The 19,121-nt window shown below is 40.1% G+C and overlaps 1 protein-coding gene across 1 annotated transcript in view; it reads left to right on the plus strand.

Annotated features, from left to right (window-relative positions):
- The window catches only part of lrpprc (leucine-rich pentatricopeptide repeat containing), a 64,592-nt gene that overhangs the window by 9,637 nt on the left and 35,834 nt on the right, over positions 1-19,121 (plus strand). The window contains exons 12-22 of the mRNA XM_077582290.1: positions 3,912-4,030; positions 4,847-4,934; positions 7,369-7,438; positions 10,687-10,714; positions 12,663-12,720; positions 13,832-13,938; positions 14,691-14,768; positions 15,572-15,643; positions 15,721-15,831; positions 16,718-16,860; positions 17,143-17,228. Of these exons, the coding sequence (XP_077438416.1) occupies positions 3,912-4,030; positions 4,847-4,934; positions 7,369-7,438; positions 10,687-10,714; positions 12,663-12,720; positions 13,832-13,938; positions 14,691-14,768; positions 15,572-15,643; positions 15,721-15,831; positions 16,718-16,860; positions 17,143-17,228 (960 nt within the window). The remainder of the gene's footprint in view (positions 1-3,911; positions 4,031-4,846; positions 4,935-7,368; positions 7,439-10,686; positions 10,715-12,662; positions 12,721-13,831; positions 13,939-14,690; positions 14,769-15,571; positions 15,644-15,720; positions 15,832-16,717; positions 16,861-17,142; positions 17,229-19,121) is intronic.

Raw genomic sequence — 19,121 nt, forward strand, 5'->3', positions numbered from 1 at the left:
TTATACAAGTGAGAATTCTGACTTTAAAGTGAGTCAGGTCAGAATTCTGAGAATTATTAGTGCTACTATTATTTTCACTTTAAAGTGAGAATTCTGAGATTTAAGTCAGAATTCTTAGAATAAAGTGAAGAAAAAAGTGTGAATCCTGCCAAAGTTGTTTTTTTCCCCTCCCTCTCTTCACTGGCCCTAATCCTCTTCCGTACACTCTGGCCTAAACCGCAGCTTCTTAAGACACACAAGCGCTGGGCGGCGTCCATTTAGTCGTCACGGTGTAAAACGGAAGGAGCGGAAAGTAGAGAAACTACTCTTTCGCTCGCTCGCTGCTCGGCCTTAACCCTCATGAATGATGCAGCCGCTTCCCCTGCGCTCGCTCTCGCACACTCCCGGCTGTGTGTGTGTGGACGGAGAGGGAGGGTGGGCCTTACAGAGGGACGAAGCGGGGAGGGGGGGTTGGTGCTTTGCAGGTGATGTGACTGATGCGGAGTGACTTGATTTCATGTAAATGCAAGCGCTCTGAGGGAATTCACTTTGGATTACGCGCCCCACTGTGCACGCTCCATGAAATATTAAGCGCCGTGTCACTTTTTGTCCACAGGTGTCACTAGCGGGCAGAGCGGTCCGGAGCTGCGGAATTGGGACGGGAGCTCAATTGGACGGGGGGGGGGGGGGCTGCATTTTGATGAGGTGTGGATTTGGTGGATTTAGCGGAAGCATATGCCGGCCCGCGCTGCCCACCTGCCGCTAGCTAGTCATCGCTTGTCAGCACTCGCGACGCCGTGCACTTTTGATCACTTCTGACACTCGAGAACAAGGGTGGGGTGAGGGATTTGGAGGGGGGTTAGGATACTGCTGAGGAAAGGGGTGGGTGTGTTGTGCTCGTGTGTTGTCGGGTCTGCACCTGCACTGCTCATGCGACCTCACCTTGAACTCTCTTACGCTGTCCATTTAAATTTCTCAGCAAGAGGTTCAGGCTGTACTTAAGCAGACTTTTCAGGTACCTACAAAAAAAAAAGTTCAGTAAACATGCTGTAAGCCTTCACAACAGTCAAGATTTACATTTGAATTAGAATTTTTTTTTTTATGCCAATATCGGTTATCGGCCTCCTTGACTACTAATCTGCATCGTGTCGGCCCTGAAAAAAAATATAGGTTTATCTCTACGTTCTAATTTCTACATCATGGTGTGCTACCTTAATTAAGCCTTGATTCATTCACTCGCAGGAAGCAATCCCCTTCGCTCCTGGCTGTTTTACTTGATTTTGACTGGTTTTGCAAAATCCACAGATTATTGTGTTTAATTGCTATAAGAACCGTTTCTTGTTCTTAGTATAAGTATATTTCTATCGGTCTCAGTTGTGCAGCAATTAGCATTAGCATGTAGCTAAGTTTCATTATTATTCACAATTCTGTTTTATAAAACAGGGGGAAAAAAGGCCTTTTGCAACTTGGCCCTGGTTGATCTCTTATACTCCGCTACCACCTGCTGGCTGTTTTTGTAATAACTACAATTGCTTTCTCTTCAGTTCAGAGGCTGCATCAAAGCCTTCTGTATGCTCTAGCATAAAAAAAAAACATAAAAAAACATATCAACACGTTTTTGGGACCCTGGAAATATTACATTTTGGGGGGAGCAAATGAGTTAATGATCTGAAGATAACGTCAAGAATGTGCCGTTTGCTTGCGCTTTTGTTGTTTCCTGCACAGTCTTTACCTTGCTGCAAAATCAAGTGCACCCTTAGTAGAGTCGCAGCCAAAGAGAGGGAGGGGTTGCAGGGTTAGGAGAGGCGAAGTGACAGGTACTCATGTCCAAGGTTGGGGGCAGAGACGACAGCTACCGGTTGGCTCCACTCCGCCGCTCCTCTCAGGGCTGGGCGCGCACTTCTCATCTTTTGACAGTTAACCTGCAGACATGAAGCTGACGATGATATCGTGTGACCGCTGCCATCCTTAACTCACTACTTTGATACTTCTCGCCCGGATTTGTGTCAGCCTTCACGCTAAGCGACCTGGAGAGGACCCCCTTCACCGCACTTCCCCATCCTCCCTCCTTCATCCTCGCGACTCACTCCCAAGCCCCGTGCAAAAATAAAAGTTGTTCAGACGAGGCCCAAAGCTGAGAGTCACTTGTATGAGATCTAGATAGCACATGATATTGCGCTATATTTTCAGTGTAGTCATAATCTGCTTTTTTTTTCTCTCCTGTCACTCCTGGTCTTGTTGTAAGTAATTCTTTTGGAGAGATTTCACTTTTCAGTCCTGAAAATGGAAGCTGTAAAAATGATAAAGACCCCCTCAGGCCATAGCAAAGATACAATTCAACTAGTTTTAAGTTGATGTTTCATCAGAAGAGTTATGAAAATATTTTTTTTAAAGTTCCTCAATGCTACTTTAATGGCAAAAATCAGTATTAGCGTCAGCATCAAAAAAATCTTTATTGTTCAGGCCCTAATTTCTACTAAAAATTGTGATTGGGTAGGGTATGGTCCTAAGAAGAAGCCTTTGAAAGGGCAAAAATGGAAGATGTACTTTATCTTTATTTCTGTAATGTCTTCCCACACAAAAAGAGTGAATTGCTTAACCAAGTACTATAAATCTTTTGAGATGATATTTTTTTAAGAATGATTTGAGGCTATGTTCAAATCTTACCTTTACTAAACTTGGGGTGGTCTTCAGAGTATTCAAAATGCTTCTGTTCAATTTCCTTTGATCAAACTGACTCATGTACGCTTGTTGCCCCCCCCCCCCCCCTTCCGCCCCAGGTCTCCATTCACTTGTTTTCTTTTTGTCTGCTGCAGTGAAATTGATTATGGATTATTCAGCAGGAACTGCCTTCTCTTTCATAAAAAAAACAGCGGGAAAAAGCGATTAGAGGGGGGGTGGGGGGGGGGGGGGTAAGAATGGACGAGGCGACGGCTGAATGAACGGATAGTCCATTGAGAAGGAGGAAGATCGCTTGTTTGCTTTTTTTTTCTTAGCGAGAGAGAAGAAGATGGATAGCGAGAGGGTCGGATGAATGAGTGATATGGACCGAGGGGGTATGAGTGGACAGAGCTACTTCAGGTAGCCGTACCTGCTATATGGCGGCCGCAGGTTTTAATGGCGTGTAAAAGCCTGGGACTCATCCATTATTCAGCTAAAGAGCGAGACTGCCAGGTGAGCGCATACATCCCGGGAGGATACAGAAACGGAGCTCCAGATACGCGTGTGTGTGTTTGTGTGTGTGTGTGTGTGTGTTGTGAAACCTGAGTGGGGAGCATAAATACACACGGCATGTTGAGGTGTGCCAACTCAAGCACTTTTAGGTAGTTTGCAGAAGGCCGCATGGGAGGCTGCTACGTGCTGGATGCGGTCATATAGATGCGGGGATATTTCCGGCGCAAAAACCGCACTTAAAGCGACTGAATGTATACACACGGAATATGTTTGTGCACTCGTTTTAGCTCGTGCGGCCACGCTCGCAGACATATGCAAAGTGCTGCTGCTGCTGCCTTCTTCATATGTGCACACACACACACACACACACACACACTTGGGAGCATCTGTGTTTGTGTGTGGCTGTTCCATATGCATGTGGCTGTTTAGGCCTAACTTCCCTGAGGCAGGACCTCAGGGCTCTGCTGGAGAGCAGGGCAACGCTTGCAAGAGTCCACTTCAGGCCAATTGCGTGTCGATGTATTCCACCCGAATCTTAGGTGGAACACTTGGCATCCATGAGGCATTTAGTTGGAAGAAAGTGTGTGTGTTCCAAGTAAGAGTGTGTGCGTGTGCGCCTGTTTGTTGCTTAGCTGCACTTTTTCCTGAAGCTTCCACAGCTCCAAGCTCGCAGCAAAATGTAGTCAACTGCCAAACTAAACTGTTCCTTGTTTGTTTGTCAATAAAGTCTATATGTGATTTTTATGTGCGTTTTGAAGGTGTGGTGGAGGTGCTGAAAGGCATGAAGGCTGTCGACATCACGCCGGACCTTGATACCATTTTCAACTACATCCATCCGGTCTTCGCCAGCTTTGATGCAGCTCGACAGGCTTTCAAGGTAGTGTGTGTGTGTGTGTTTGGAAAAACATAGTAGTCAGATTTCCATCCAATTGTTTTGAATTTTTTAAAGGGAATTTACGAAAATGCGCAATACGGACATGCGAGTTCTGCCCAGTGCAAACTAAAATGACGTAATGTTGGTATTTGGTAAATGGAAATTTTTGCAACTTTCCTATAAAAAGAAAATTTCCAAAAAAGAGTTGTATTTTTTTTCCCTGATGAAAGAAGCGACTCTAATCTTTCTTTTGGTAGGCTCCGTGTTTTTATAGCAATAGAACACACCATTCTGTGGGCCTTGCAAAATAAGTCAAAATCCAGTTAAACAGCCGGGAGCAAAGAAGGTTGCTTCAGTCAAAATAGCTGGGAGTGAATGAGTTAACAGGTAACTAGTAACTGTATCAGTAAATATTTTAGTCACCCTCCCAACATTAGTTTATTATTATACTAACATCTATGCTAATATCCGTTAGTCTGTCTATATGGCGTTTTACATTACATGTTAGTAAGCTTTGGGACTTTCGCTTTATTGTTTCACTTGTCAGTTTTACAGTAAATCTCAACTGGGAGTGACAAAGTGACATTTTTTTTTCTAATTTCCTCAATGTGCGTTATATGTTAGTCTCACTTTTCTTGACAGCGAGCGCTAAGAAATGCTTTAAACTGGGCTTTCGGTGTTTCAAGAAGTTTAAATGTGTTTCGAGTATGTGGTTAGGCTAAAAAAACGGAACACAATGTTTATGCTCTCATTATCTTAGATTTTTCCACTTTCAATGTAGGACTTGCAAACTTTGAATATAATTTTTCTGTCTTTCAGGATGCAGGCATTTCACTGGCATCAGGTTTCTTATCTTCAGAGGTTCGATTGATGGCTACAAACAACTTGGCTCAACTCTATACCTTGTGTAGGTACACACACACACACACACACACACACACACACACACACACACGTCTTCTGCTACGTCTTCGCTTTCACACAATCCAAACAAGCTTTCACTGCCTCTTGAGCGCCCGTCATTATAAAAATTGCTCCTACGCCTGCGGGCTAATTGACCCAGTACACACACACACACACACACACACACACACACACACACACACACTCCGCAGCGCTCATCAGACCTTTTAAGAGATTAGTGTGTGTGAATATGTAAAGGGCGAAGGACGTGCGGCGGCGCCTCAACCGGGCTGAGGAGCGTGGAGTAAAGGGGGCCCGGTTAAATAATGGATGCCGCTTCCTGTGTTTGTCTTTTAGCTGGTTTGAGTCTCCTTTGCTCATTTTCACATTTGCTGTCAGCTACAAGTCCCTTCGTATGTATTTTAAGATTATAACTAGTGCTGTCAAAGTTAAATCGTCAACTCATTGATTAATCACAAAAAATGATCGCATTAATCATGTATTAACTCAGATGAATCACACTATTAATTTTGACCGCAGATGATCCTTCAGCTGACGGCGGATGGTTACGTTAAAGGTAGCACATGTTGTGTTTGAGCAATAAACATAACGACATGCATTAAAGTAAAGCATTTAATAAATGTCTGAGTATGTCATTCAGAATACTAGTTCATGTCAAAACTACTGGGGCCATTTTTTTTTTTCTCATTTTAAATTATGCAAGTAATTAACTGAGTAGAAAAAGACGATGAGTGTGCAGTGGGTCAAAAAATGTTGAAGGCGTCCTCAAAACGGTAAATGTTGAAAGAATTAACACATTGCAGGTGCTCTTCAAATTTGGTGGGCAAAAATATCTTTTTAATTGATTAATCGTGATTACTAAAAATTCTAAGATCTGATTAATCCGATTAAAAAATATAATTGCACTAATTATAACATTAATTTATTCCGGTATTTCAGCACTTGCTTGTATTTTTTAGCTCCAGATCCTTCGTGTCCCACCACAAAGCGTAACTTACGAGAAGAGGGCAGACTTCAGATTTGTTTGATTTTAGTAATAATAATAATAGTAATAATAAAACATTGGAAATAAAGGAACTAATAAACGATTATATATTCAGGACAAGTGGCATCGCTTCTTTATTTTGTTTTGTTTTTTACTTTTGGCTTCCATTACACCACTTCTCATGTCACGTTCTTTTCTTTCTTTTTTTTTGACGATGGTCCAAAAAAAAAAAAAAGGCTATTGGATTAAGTGTCACACAAAAGAAAAAGAAAAACTTAATTTGCTGTCATGTATGACTCTAATTTAGTAGTTTTTTTTATAGTTTACAGGGATGTGATTTTTCCGCTAATTCGCGGAATTCCGCTTTTTTTATCTCCCCCCCAAAAAAAAAAATCAGATTTTTTTTAATTTTTTTTTTATTTTTATTTTTTTATTATTTCTATTTTTTTTGTATTTCATTGTGTATGCACATGACTAAGATAACATCTTCTGCTATAACAAAGACATTTGTGGTATGCTCTAATATGAGTTACTTTTCATTTGGTCATGATACAATTATTTGTTCATGAAATTTGAACTCTTCAACATTATTTATGTGTTAATTTAGTAATCACATTAGTTAGATATGATGATATTCTCAGTTATAGTTTTTAAAAGCAAAGGCAGTCCAATGTTTTTGAATGTGACTGATTTTGAGTTGACTAAAACTGCCATTTTATATGGGATAGTTCAATATACATTGAAAATTTATGCTGTTGTTTTGTCTATTTCTTTGTCATGTGAGTGCATTGAAAGTACTTAAAAACACGGAAAACCCATGAGCTCCGGGGGGCTTCGCCCCCCTTGTCCCCCCACCAGGGCACTGCCCTGGACCTAGCTGGGTGCCAGCGGCCCCCGGCTAAATTTTCAGATAATTTCACTTTGGTCAAATCACATCCCTGAGTTTAGTTTATTTGGTCATAACAATCAATAATTAAAAAAAATATATATATATCTATATGTATGTGTATACATATATGTACATGTATATGTGTGTGTTATTATTCATGACATACATCTATAGAAAAATATATTTTGTCCATATTTTTGTAGTAACTATAGACTACATTGCCATTTCATAACTATTAATAATCTTGCATTTATACATGTATTTGAAATTCTTAATTGATTTACACAGTTTCAATTCACAATCAAAATTATTTTAGAGCCATATTTGACCCTAATGAGGACAAACGCACACACAAATGGATGGAGTGATGGTATTTTCTTCTTTACTGTTCCAATCATCTCAATGCATACAAATGAATCCATTTGAGATTTAACAGAGGGCATCAAAGGAAAGTTAAATGTCTGTCTGAAGACAAATCAACAGTGCAGAATAAACAAACAAGCCTTATTCATTTATTCATCTCCCCCTTTCCTCTCTTTTCAGTATCGGAGCCCTCCCACCCCTCTTTGAGCCTTTGGATCTTCCGTGGCAGCCTCACCCAGGGCTTTAAAAAGTGAGTCAATTAACCTGTTGTACGCGTTGGCCGTTTGTCTCCACCAGGCGTGTTCATACATTTCCATATTTTGACACGCGACTCCGGACTAGTGTTTTAGGGAGGCCCGTAGCACTGTTGGAGGTCACGGCGGCATATGTTTTGCATACGACATGTGCTGCCTATCACACCATCTACAGAGCCTCCGTGCGTGTGTGTGTGTAGTGTGTGTGTACTGTATGTGTGTGTGTGTGCAGCTGCAGGGAGAAACACAGCATACGCACACGGCTGCCTCATGCATATGGAGGCTTCATCCGCTGGCCCTCACCCCAAAGCACCGTGGGAGATATGCAAATAAGCAGATGCCCACCGCTGTCCTTACCCCCAAACCCCATCCCACCCCCTCCAAATAGCCCGAACCAGCCTTGTGGTCTCCCTCTGTTCACGCACGCGAAGAGTCCTAGAGTTAGCCTCAGGACCCCCAGTCGGACTGGCGGGCTTCACTTGAAACGGACTGTTTATGAATATTTAGCGTTTTAACACTACACAGTTGCACACAAACAGTGCTCCCCTGCCCTTTTTCTTACGCTGTGCCCCCCCCCCCCCCGAGCCAGGCTGGAGGTGAGTCACAGCAAAGTGCTGACTTATCTGCTGGGGCCGAAGCAAAAAAGAAAAAAGGCTAAAATGTACAAAGTTTAGATGAACTTAAAGTTGTATTTTCAGCCAGTAAAACCAAGAGGATTTTATGAAATGTGCTAAAACAACAAGGTCCAATAATACAGCTAAGATCCATACTAACATTAGTATTTACATAAAAATCAACAGTAATAAAAAACGTCTAAATTGAACGCAAGCTGATTTTTTTTTTTTGCCACTGCAGTTTACTGTTAAACTAAGTATTGAAAAGAAAAAAAAAACTAGAGCTGCAAGTAGTTATAAAGAGCCCTTGCAACCCTGGCCAAGTTGGAGTAGCCTACTGGTTAGGTTGGGGTACTGTCACATAGGACAAGAACCCTCTAAATTAGAAATGGTTTTTTTTGCCAAGCCTTATGTGTGTGCAAAATTTCATTATTCTTTCAAATATGACTGTAAAAGGCGCAAAAAGGTACACAATTCCCCAAATAAATTCAAAATGGCGGACTTCTTGCTACAAAACATTTTTTTGTAGGTCTTATGCTGATAGTTATGCCTCCCAATTTTCACAAATGTAGCTGAAACATAAATTTTAAATATTTGTAGAGGGTGCTATTGAGCCATTTATTGAAAATTGCACAAGAAATCTGTAAAATATTGATATTCATGACGGGTCTGATTTGTGTGCAAAGTTTCATGAGTTTTCCCCCATGATAATTATCTTTGCAAACAGTGCATCTCCACGGCAACAGCATGCGACAAATTAAAAAGCTCTCCTAACTTTTCATCTTAAACATCTTTCTCTGAATTCTGTCGGAGGAGTTTGTTAAAATATGACCTATCAAAGGCCCTAAAAATAGCGGCAAATTCCAAAATAAATCAAAATGGCGGACTTCCTGTTACGTTTAGCGTATGGCTTGAAAGAGGAATAAAATTATTTTGTCCTCTTTGCGTGTTCCAAAAATGAAGATAGATTTAATGTAAGAAAAATACACCTTTGCAAAAATGATTTTTAATCAGTCAGAGATCTCTGGACAGATAACAGCCTCTAATTCATCACTTAAACAGGTGGGATTCAGAGCGTCAAATGTAGTTCTTCCGCATGTACAATGGTTTCTTATAGTTAAAAGACCTCCTTTCATTTGTAGACAAAACATACTCTCTGGGTATTTTCCATCAGCGATGGCGAAAACAGAGTCAGGTGTGGGTGTTCAAAACAGATTCTGTTCTCAAGGACCAAATGTGTTTTCGCACAAAACGCTGAGAAGGAACTTTTTTAGACTAAATAGTATGTCCCAGTTTAAGGTCAGATTATACCGAAATCAACACCACTTGCTCTGCACAGGACACAAAACATTTCGACAAGGTTAATACTGAAGAATTAAAATGTTAATAATGTGTAACAATGGTTAATATATGATATGAAGTATTAAAAATGTTACAATATCTTATCAGGCTACAAAAGACTTTTTTGTACGTCGAGGGCTGTTGCATATGCCTCCAAATTTTTGTGGCTAAGATTTTCTTTTCCGTGATGTTGTCCCAGGTGTTGCGATTGTACAGCCCAAGTTGGAAGTCAATCGGATGACCTTGTAAATGTGCAAAAATGAGCCAATTTTGGTCATCTAAATGGCCATACCTCACTTTCTGTTCATTTTCGAGGATGGCTACCAAAGTCTTTTTTGTTCGTCTCGGGGCGCTACACATGCCACCTAATTTTTGTAGCCGTAGGTCGAATGTAACGGGACAGGGCTCTGTTAAACCTCTGTAGTGTATGCACTACATATTTTTCCATTTTTATTTCCACTGGTTTTGGCATCTGAATCTGTTCCTCACCTCTTCTTCCGTTAAATCACACACTCACCCGTGCTCTCCGTGAGCTTCCCTGACAGGGTCATAATTGGGCCCGTCACATGGGACGTGCATGCGTGTGTTTTTGTGTGTGCGCGCCACCGTGATGCGGGGGACCTGTCAAAGACAAGGTCAAGGGATAATTTAATCATTAAAGACCTCTCTTCTTCTCCTCTCCGGCTGGCTGACAGCACCAGAGATGTCACACGTTGTCATCATTTAGCTTGTGTGTGTGACTTTTGTGGTTTGCCGTGCTTTTGTCCCGCCGTCTCGTCTCTCTTGTCCTGTGGGCTGGAGGGCGTCGAGTCTTGTCTTCGCGTCGCGTCGCGTGTGGTGTTTTGTGCCGTACTTGTCACTTTTGTCGCCATGGCGATGTAACAACGTGCTTTGCGAGCCACGCAGTCAACAAATGGAGTCAATAAAAATAAACACATACCACATTTGTAGTTGGGCCACAAGTCCCATTACATGACTTTTATCAAGATCAGAGGTTGATAAGTTTACAAATGTGAAGGGAAACATTTGTTTTGATTAGGGTTTGAGAACTTACTATAGTTTTGGTATTATTTGTCAATTTTGTGGTTAAAAAAAAAAAAAAAGCATTTTCTTTTCTCTGTACGACATGCATGTGATATTTAAAAAAGGAAAACATACCAGTGACTGAGATGACGCTATTTCTTCAGTAAATTCTGGTCGTGTTCTGCGGGCCAAAAGTAAACTTGCTGGTGTGTATTTGCAATGCTAATGTGAGCTGATGTCTTGTCCTCTACTGCCCCCTACTGCAGGTCTGATGACGTAGAGACTATGGTGAAGGTAAGAGGGAATGTCTCCATTTTGTTCTGATGTGAAATAAAACAAAAATCAAAGTGACGGGAGAATTAAAAAAAAAAAAAAAAACTTTAAAGTTGGCAAATGGAATCCTCACGGAGGTGCTACAAAGGAAGATCACACTAGCCGATGATCACTTTACAGGCCGCCTGCTTTGAAGTAACATTTAGTGAGAATATGCGACATGACAAAAGGCCATCTGCTGTCTTTTTCTTGAATTATTCGCACCACAGTGAACATGCAAAGGATTACTTGCCAACACAAAAGGTATGAATGAAACAATGTTGGTGAGATAGCTGCGCACTTCAAATACTATTTTTCTTCTTTTTGATTCTGAAACGGTGCTACAATTAGACCTTGTGGTAGGCGGTCTCCCTCAAGCGATATGCGAAGGAATAGCTGAACTGAAAACGAACCAATGACGATATTTTAACTAGGAATGCAATAAAACATTCGAAACATTAAGGCATTTTAGACAAGCTTGGAGCTATGCAGCTTGTTAGTTAACTTTTAAGTACGTTACATTTGCTTTTACTAAGCCACTGTAATGTTACGCACTGTTTGAAGTAACTGCGCTTAAATATAGGAAAACCGAAAAACTGCTAAAATGATTAAAGGGATACTTGACTTATTGAGCCATTTTTAGCAGTAAAAAGTTCATAGTTTGTCCGGAATTAATTTGATAATTTGATTACTTTTCATGCACAAATAATACCTCTTAAAAACTAATTTTTCCACTTGCTGTTGACTGAAGATGACCCCACCTGTGCTGAAAAAGTAGGTAACAACCAATCATGGCTCACCTGTTTTCTGGGTTTGGTCAGCAAACTGAGACATGATTGGTCACTACCTACTTCCCGAAGGTGATGTCATCTTCAGTCGACAGCAAGTTGAAAAATTACGTTTTAAATATAATAACTGCACACGAAAAATAATTAAGTTATCAAATTAATTCCGGACAAAATCTGAACTTTTTACGGCTGGAAATGGCTCAATGAATCAATCCCTAAATTTAAAATGTATTGCGCGGAAAAGTTAAATCAAAAATGTATTTTAATATTTTTAACACAAACACCTAAGCACAAATAGTAAATAAATATGTTTTAGTAGGAATGTTTGATATCACTTTTTTTTCAGACCTATACCAGAACGAGTACTCACTTCTTGAGTAGTCACTGATACCAAGTACCGATACCACTAGTACGTTTTGGCACATAAAATTTCCTCCTTAGAAAAAGGCCATATAATTTTAAAGTAAGACTTTTTTTTTTCTTCTTCTTTAATAAATGTTTTTTTTTATATATATATATATATATATATATATATATATATATATATATATTTTTTTTTTTATTTTAATTTTTTTTTTGTATGTGGGTGAGTATGTGCGTGTGTGTGTGTGTGCGTGCGTGCGAGCGTGTGTGTATTTAAAGTAAGACTTAAAGACCCAAGTGTATAATTTTTTCTTAAAATTGCGTGAAATTCGCCGCAATTTTCTATTCTCATTATTAGTGATTGTAAAACAGCCACAATCGGCCACCGTCGCAAGTACAAAACCTTGCGATACGGCTGGGCATCGGCCCCAAACCGATACCCGTTATCAGTACTTACCCATCCCTACTTTAGGAATAAAATTATAGCCGTGTTTTAATGTTGCTCATCATGGTGCTAATTGAAGAGCTATGTATATTTTGAGGTGGTACTTGCTGTAAAAAAAATAAAAAACTTTGAGAACCACTGCTGTAGACTAGAATCTCTAAATCAGGTATAAAGCAAAACTGCACCAAAGAAGACACCGCGTTAAAAAAAAATGAATGACGTACAATGGTGGACAGAAAAAATAGCTGGAAAATGTTGATAGAAAAAAAAAAAAAGTGCCCTGCCTTTACTTACAATGGCGCTCTGACAGCTCGCTATTCATTTCTACTTACAGATCACCGAACTCTTGTATAACGATGAACGTTTCAGCGAAGCCAACACGAGCTCAGCAGGTAAATCGTCACATACCATCATTCAAGTTTACAGTATCACCGCTTTGCAGCTACAGATCAAGTGACATCAAAATAGCCGGCGTGTGTGTGTGTGTGTGTGTGTGTGTGTGCGCGTCCACCTTCAGTCTCAGTGGCACGAGACCGCTGACTGGGCCGCTTCTCGCCATGAAGCCCGTCTATGTTTATGTGCAGGCGTGTGTGTGTGTGTGTTAGAGTGAAAAAAAAAAAAAAGAAGTCCTTGTTCTCCATGGGCGGAAACGCACCCTCGCTGCTGCTGACACAGTGCTGAGTCGTAAAAGCGTGTGTGGGCAGTGTGTTAAGAACGTTGAAATGTCTGCGCTAAGACATGTGTGTGTGTAAGTCGAAACTGATGTGTGTGCTGGTGCAAGCGATGGAGATTGTTATCCGTGTCACATCCCGTTAGACGACATCTGCGAGCGCTGTGTGTGTGTGTGTGTGTGTGTCTACTTGTACATACCACATTGTGAGTACCAACAGAATGAGGACATTTTTGTGAAGTGAGGACATTTTGGCCGGTCCTCACAACTCAAGACCTCTTTTTGAGGGTCAAGACTTTGGTTTTAGAGTTTAGGTTTGAATTGTATTTTGGTTGGGGTTAGAGAAAGGAATGAGGGTAGGCAATCAGTTATGATGGATAAGGTTAGGGGGAGGGGCTAGGAAACGCATTACGTCAATGGATGTCCTCATATGGGGCCCGCCCGTCCTTGTGGAGCCATTTTGCTGGGCCCCACAAATGTAGACCTCTTTTTGTGGGTTAAGACTTAGTTTTAGAGTTTAGGTTTGAATTGGGTTATGGTTGAGGTTAGGGTAAGGAATGGGGGTAGGCAATCATTTTTGATGGTTGGGGTTAGGGGGTTGTGTGTGTGTGTTCGTGCGTTAGGCACGGCTGTCAGCGCAAGCCAGCCGTCGCACACTCGCTCACACTGTGGCCCCAAAAGCAGCCTCCGTCAGCAGGACGGAGACCAACGCATCAACGCACAAATGGATGCACTGACTGACGTGGTGGCAAATGAAATGTATTCCCAAGACTGCTACTCACTATGTGTGTGTGTGTGTGTGTGTGTGTGTGTGTGTGTGTTTTCGCATTCAGACACAGTCTCCTTCTTCCTCTACAATCTCATCAACAGCATGGCAGAGAGAGATTTAAAAGCGCAGGAAGACAAACTGCGGAATTACTTCAAGCAGTTGAAGGAGAAGGTACACTCCTGCACACACTGATTAACAATTTTTTTTTTTATTAATTAATGAATTTATTAATTACTTTACACAAGGGACTAAATCTAAAAAAATACAGAAATATTAGACAAAAAATATTTGACACACAAGAAAAGATATGATATTACAACAAGTGTTAGTGTTAGAAGAATTAAACACAAACATTGGACAAAAAAATGTAAACATATGATAAAATCATACTAAATACAGACAAAAATATATCGATATTCTTCAGACCAAATACAAGTTCAAATTCATTGGAATACTCACAGACACCGTAGTTGTAGTAGTTGTTGTTCAAAAAACGAACTTTTCTGGAACTTGGCATGCGTTTCATTCAATTATAACACTTTTTACCGTAATGACTTGCAGAGATGTCTTTAACATTTTTTTATGCGCCCGAGTGCAAGTCGCATGATTTTGAGTATCTGCTGATGCTGAGTCCCGATACAATGTCCACATCTTTTCTTTCTTTCTTTCTTCACTTCAATTCACCTTTTAATTTCTTTCCTCATTCATGCGCTAATTCAAATGCAAGCCCCGTGACCGCCTCTAATTGGCTCCGATTAATCAAGGCTGCAACAAACTTAACCACTTACTTACTTATGTTCATTTCTTGTGCCCTTTACCGTGCACACAAAATCAACAGGTTCATCACATCTTGTGCTTTTTAAAGTATTCTTTTTTTCAGCATGTTGCCTTTAATTGACAGTAGTTGTTTGTCTGTCTTTTAGAACATCTTCATCTCTGCAGATATCTACAAAGGCATCAAAAAACAGCTGGATAATTACCACATCCCAGAGCTCATCGAGGTAAAAGTGTCTAAAAGTTCACAGAAATCATGTTTTTGTGCTAAAAAAAAAAAAGTCATGGATTAAGAATTACAGGATACTTTGTAGACCCAGGGATGTGATTTTTCCGCTAATTCGCGGAATCTCCCCCCCCAAAAAAAAAAAAATTTTTTTTTTTTTTGTTGTAGTTCATTGTGTATGCACATGACTCCGACAGATAACATCTTCTGCTATAACAAAGACATTTGTGGTATGCTCTAATATGAGTTACTTTTCATTTGGTCATGATACAATTATTTGTTCATGAAATTTGAACTCTTCAACATTATTTATGTGTTAACTTGGTAATCACATTAGTTAGATATGATGATATTCTCAGTGATAGTTTTTAAAAGCAAAGGCAGTCCAATGTTTTTGAATGTGACTGATTTTGAGTTGACTAAAACTGCCATTTTATATGGGATAGTTCAATATACATTGAAAATGTATGCTGTTTTGTCTATTTCTTTGTCATGTGAGTGCATTGAAAGTACTTAAAAACACGGAAAACCCATGAGCCGCGGGGGGCTTCGCCCCCCGTGTCCCCCCACCAGGGCACTGCCCTGGACCTAGCTGGGTGCCAGCGGCCCCCAGACCCCCGGCTAAATTTTCAGATAATTTCACTTTGGTCAAATCACATCCCTGTAGACCCTACATTTGTTCAGGCTTTAGTTAAAAAATCAAAATAAAAAAATCAAGTGTGTTTTCAATAATAAGTCCTCAATAAGGTCATACAAGAAGCATTGCCTGACTGTACATATTTACCGTGTGTGCCTTTTTGTCAGGATGTGATGATGTTGGTGGACCCAAACGAGCGAGAGCCGAAAGGCCAATTGACGAGAGCTCTCCGCCAGACTGTAAGCGAAGACAACAGTCTTCCGCCTTGCCCGTCTTCATCTGAGTCGAGTTAACCTTTACCTTTGCTTACCATCAGGAAATGGAGAATGTGTCATTTCTGGAGGCTAAGCTGGCCCAGCTCAAAGCGGAAAACAAACCCGTAGCGTTGACGCTGAAGCAAGTCATCCAGGCGCTATCGGCGGAGGAGGTACGCTACTTTTGTATCACTTTTGGATTTGTTATTACATGCAAGGTGGGTCACCTCTGCCTCCCCAAGCGTGTACATTTGCCTCACAGAGCTCAAACAATCGGACGGAAACGTTTAGATGAAAATCCACAGGAGACAAAGAAAAAATATATACTAGACAAAGGTTTGATAGTTTTAGGAGGAATACAAAAATAATGAAAGAAAAACTATTTCAATGAATGTATTACACATTTCTCAAAAATATCAAAATATAGGACAATTGAAAAAAAAAAAAAGACGAATGACCTTTAAAAGTAATCCTAAAAATATTTCTGCTCCTTTTCATTCAACGTTGAAGAATATTGTTTTATATTGTCTTTTTTTTCTTTCAGAAATGAATGAAATAAATGATTGAAATGAAAAAAATATATATATTCTTGATGATGTAATTAAGATGAGTCAATTAGTCATTATTATTATTATTTATTATTATATTTATTTCTACTGATTTTGTATATTGAACATTAGTGTTTATTGCTTTTTTTTTTTTTTTAACTAATAATTTTGTATTTTTCATTCAACCTTTTTTGTTTGATAGTTTTTTGCCCCAACTATTTATTTGATATTATTTGATATACTATACTACTTGATATATTATTATTATTATTATTATTATTATTAGTTTTCTCACTGATTAGCCGGACAGTTTACAGCCATGGCGTGAGCTGTGGCGTCCATTTCGGCTTAATTTACCAACCATGCATCCTTTTGAAGAACTTTTTTTTTCTTCTAACCCTAACCTTTTTTTTTTTTGCCTAATTAGATAACTAAGTGAAAGTAAGCTAAACACATGTCATTGTTCTCTGCAGTTGTGCTGTATTTTCAATGGTCGGCCTGTCCTCTTAAGGCCTCTTTGCAGAACCTGCAGCGCGCCCTGGAGCTGAAGCAGCAACACAAGGACGAAATGAGCTCCGCCTCTTACGCCATTCTCATCAAATTGTGCTGCCGCCACAACAATGTGGAGGAAGCGCTCAACCTGAAGAGGGAAATGTGCGTGGCGCGGTCCTACACACTCACACATTGCGCTACATTCGCCACAACCTGTAGGGTGCCATTAAAGTTGAACTTGATCGGTATTAAGAGAGACATTAATGCAAGGTCCGGCCCGCTCTGTGGGCCGCGCCAAACAGGAACGGCTCCCCCGTTTCCTTTAGCCGTCACCTGCTCCCCGCATCCGACTACAATAAGATGTGTTGCATTACCGTGAGTGGAATACATTAATCCACAATGTCTGTCTCTCTCTCTCTCTCTCTCTCTCTCTCTCTTCTCCAGGAGTCTGCAGGACTCATCAGTGAAACTTGATGCCAGTAAATATCTTGCACTTGTCAAGATGCTCGCCAAGAATGGCCAAGTGGATGGTAAGCTTTTCATTTTTGAGGTCTCGCTCACATTTGTTTGCTTACTCTCTTCTTCCACATCCATGCACGTACACGCCACCTTTATTACAGGAGCCATTTTTCAAACTTTCTGAAATCTTTTGGTATCAAACCCATAAACATATTGATTTTGAGTTGAATTGCAGGCGCAAAATAAAAACTGTTCAGAGCAAGAATCTTTTTGTATTTAATTGTATTGTGAAGAAATGATTTAGGAAAGCTTAAAAGATTATAGTTGTCTGGCAATGCAGGAAACTTACTGCATTTGAAAGCAATCTTGAGTTAACTTTTTTGTAATGGTTCAATTTTTTTTTTAAATGTAAGACAGTCTAAAAATGCTACTCAAAAAACATACACAGATACTGTATCTGCCAAAAACATATTGGACGGGAAATTAAAGTATGACAACATATTTTACAAGGATATTAGATTAAAAATATCAGCCAAAAATACTAAAATGTTGAATGAAAAAAATACAATTATTAGTAAAAAATAAATAAATAAATAAAAAAAAAAAAAAAGTATGTGAAATATACAAATCAGTAGAAATAAATCTAACAAAAAATCTAACAAAAAATCTAAACCAAAAATCAAATAATATCAAATATATAGTTGGGGCAAAAAACTATCAAACAAAAAAGGTTGAATGAAAAATACAAAATTATTAGTTAAAAAAAAAAGAAGAAGCAATAAACACTAATGTTCAATATACAAAATCAGTAGAAATAAATATAACAAAAAAATCTCAAACGGAAATCTATAAATTCTAAAATATTAAACACAACATGTACAAATAGTTGGGGGGGGGGGCAACAAACTTAGCAAAAGGGGGAAAAAGACACATCCATTAATTGGACAAAAAATTCCCTAAATTGATTCAGCCCAACTTGAAAGATAATTGCCGTACGTCCGAGGAAAAACCCTTTCGATTTTTTGGTGTGTGTATCCAATACAAAATAATATGGCCAGCATCATTTTTAAATAATGCTAATTTATTGTCACTACTACGGGGGATTTCAAAAAGACGCTTGCGGTAGTCTGGTCAGTCATCCTGCAATATTTGTCTTTTGTTTCTTAACATTCAATCATGGTCTTGGGAAGAATGTTAAAAATCTCCTGCGCGTGTGCCAATGCGAGTATGTCACCAGTCCGTCTCCCTCAAAGCATATTAGTCAACCATTTTCACAATGCTACGGTGGATTTCCTTCAGCCCATCGAAGAGCCAATTACCATCAGTGTTGCTGTTTTTCCCCCCGTTTTTTTTTTTTTGCACACAATGACAGCCAAATGTTTCCCTTGTCTGCCCTCTCTCCTGTCCTCCCTCTAAGCGCTGCCTGTTGACATCTCTGGATACACACACACACACACACACACACATGCATAAGTACACGCACCCTTGCATCAGTGAGAAATGAGAGGGGGAAAATTACAGGACTGTGTGTATTTTTCTGGAATTATTGAAATCCGCCTTGATGTTCATGGCAGATCATGTCCACAAAGTGCTTGAGTGGTACACACACACACACACACACACACACATTTGCATGTGAATTCAAGCAAAAGGCATTTGTTGGCCACGACAGTTGGAGTGTCCGTCTGTGTGTGCCGGCTTGCGCGCAAGCAGGCAGCGCTAAAGCGTTCGCCATTAGCCGGAGTGCGCGCATCGGCCGAGACGCTTGTCACCCGCATTAGCACACTTGGCTAACCTTGATGTTAGCCCGACACCTCCCCCCCCCCCCGCTCAGGCGCTGGTGGTCTTCCCGGCTCGCAGCACACACCGGGCTCCAGATGAACATCATGTTGGCTGGCGTTGTTGTTTTTAATCACTGATTCACGCTTTTTATGGCTTTTGTTGGCTTTTTCTTACGTTCAACT

The sequence above is a fragment of the Vanacampus margaritifer genome, chromosome 12 (assembly GCF_051991255.1).
Source record: "Vanacampus margaritifer isolate UIUO_Vmar chromosome 12, RoL_Vmar_1.0, whole genome shotgun sequence".
Lineage (NCBI taxonomy): Eukaryota > Metazoa > Chordata > Actinopteri > Syngnathiformes > Syngnathidae > Vanacampus > Vanacampus margaritifer.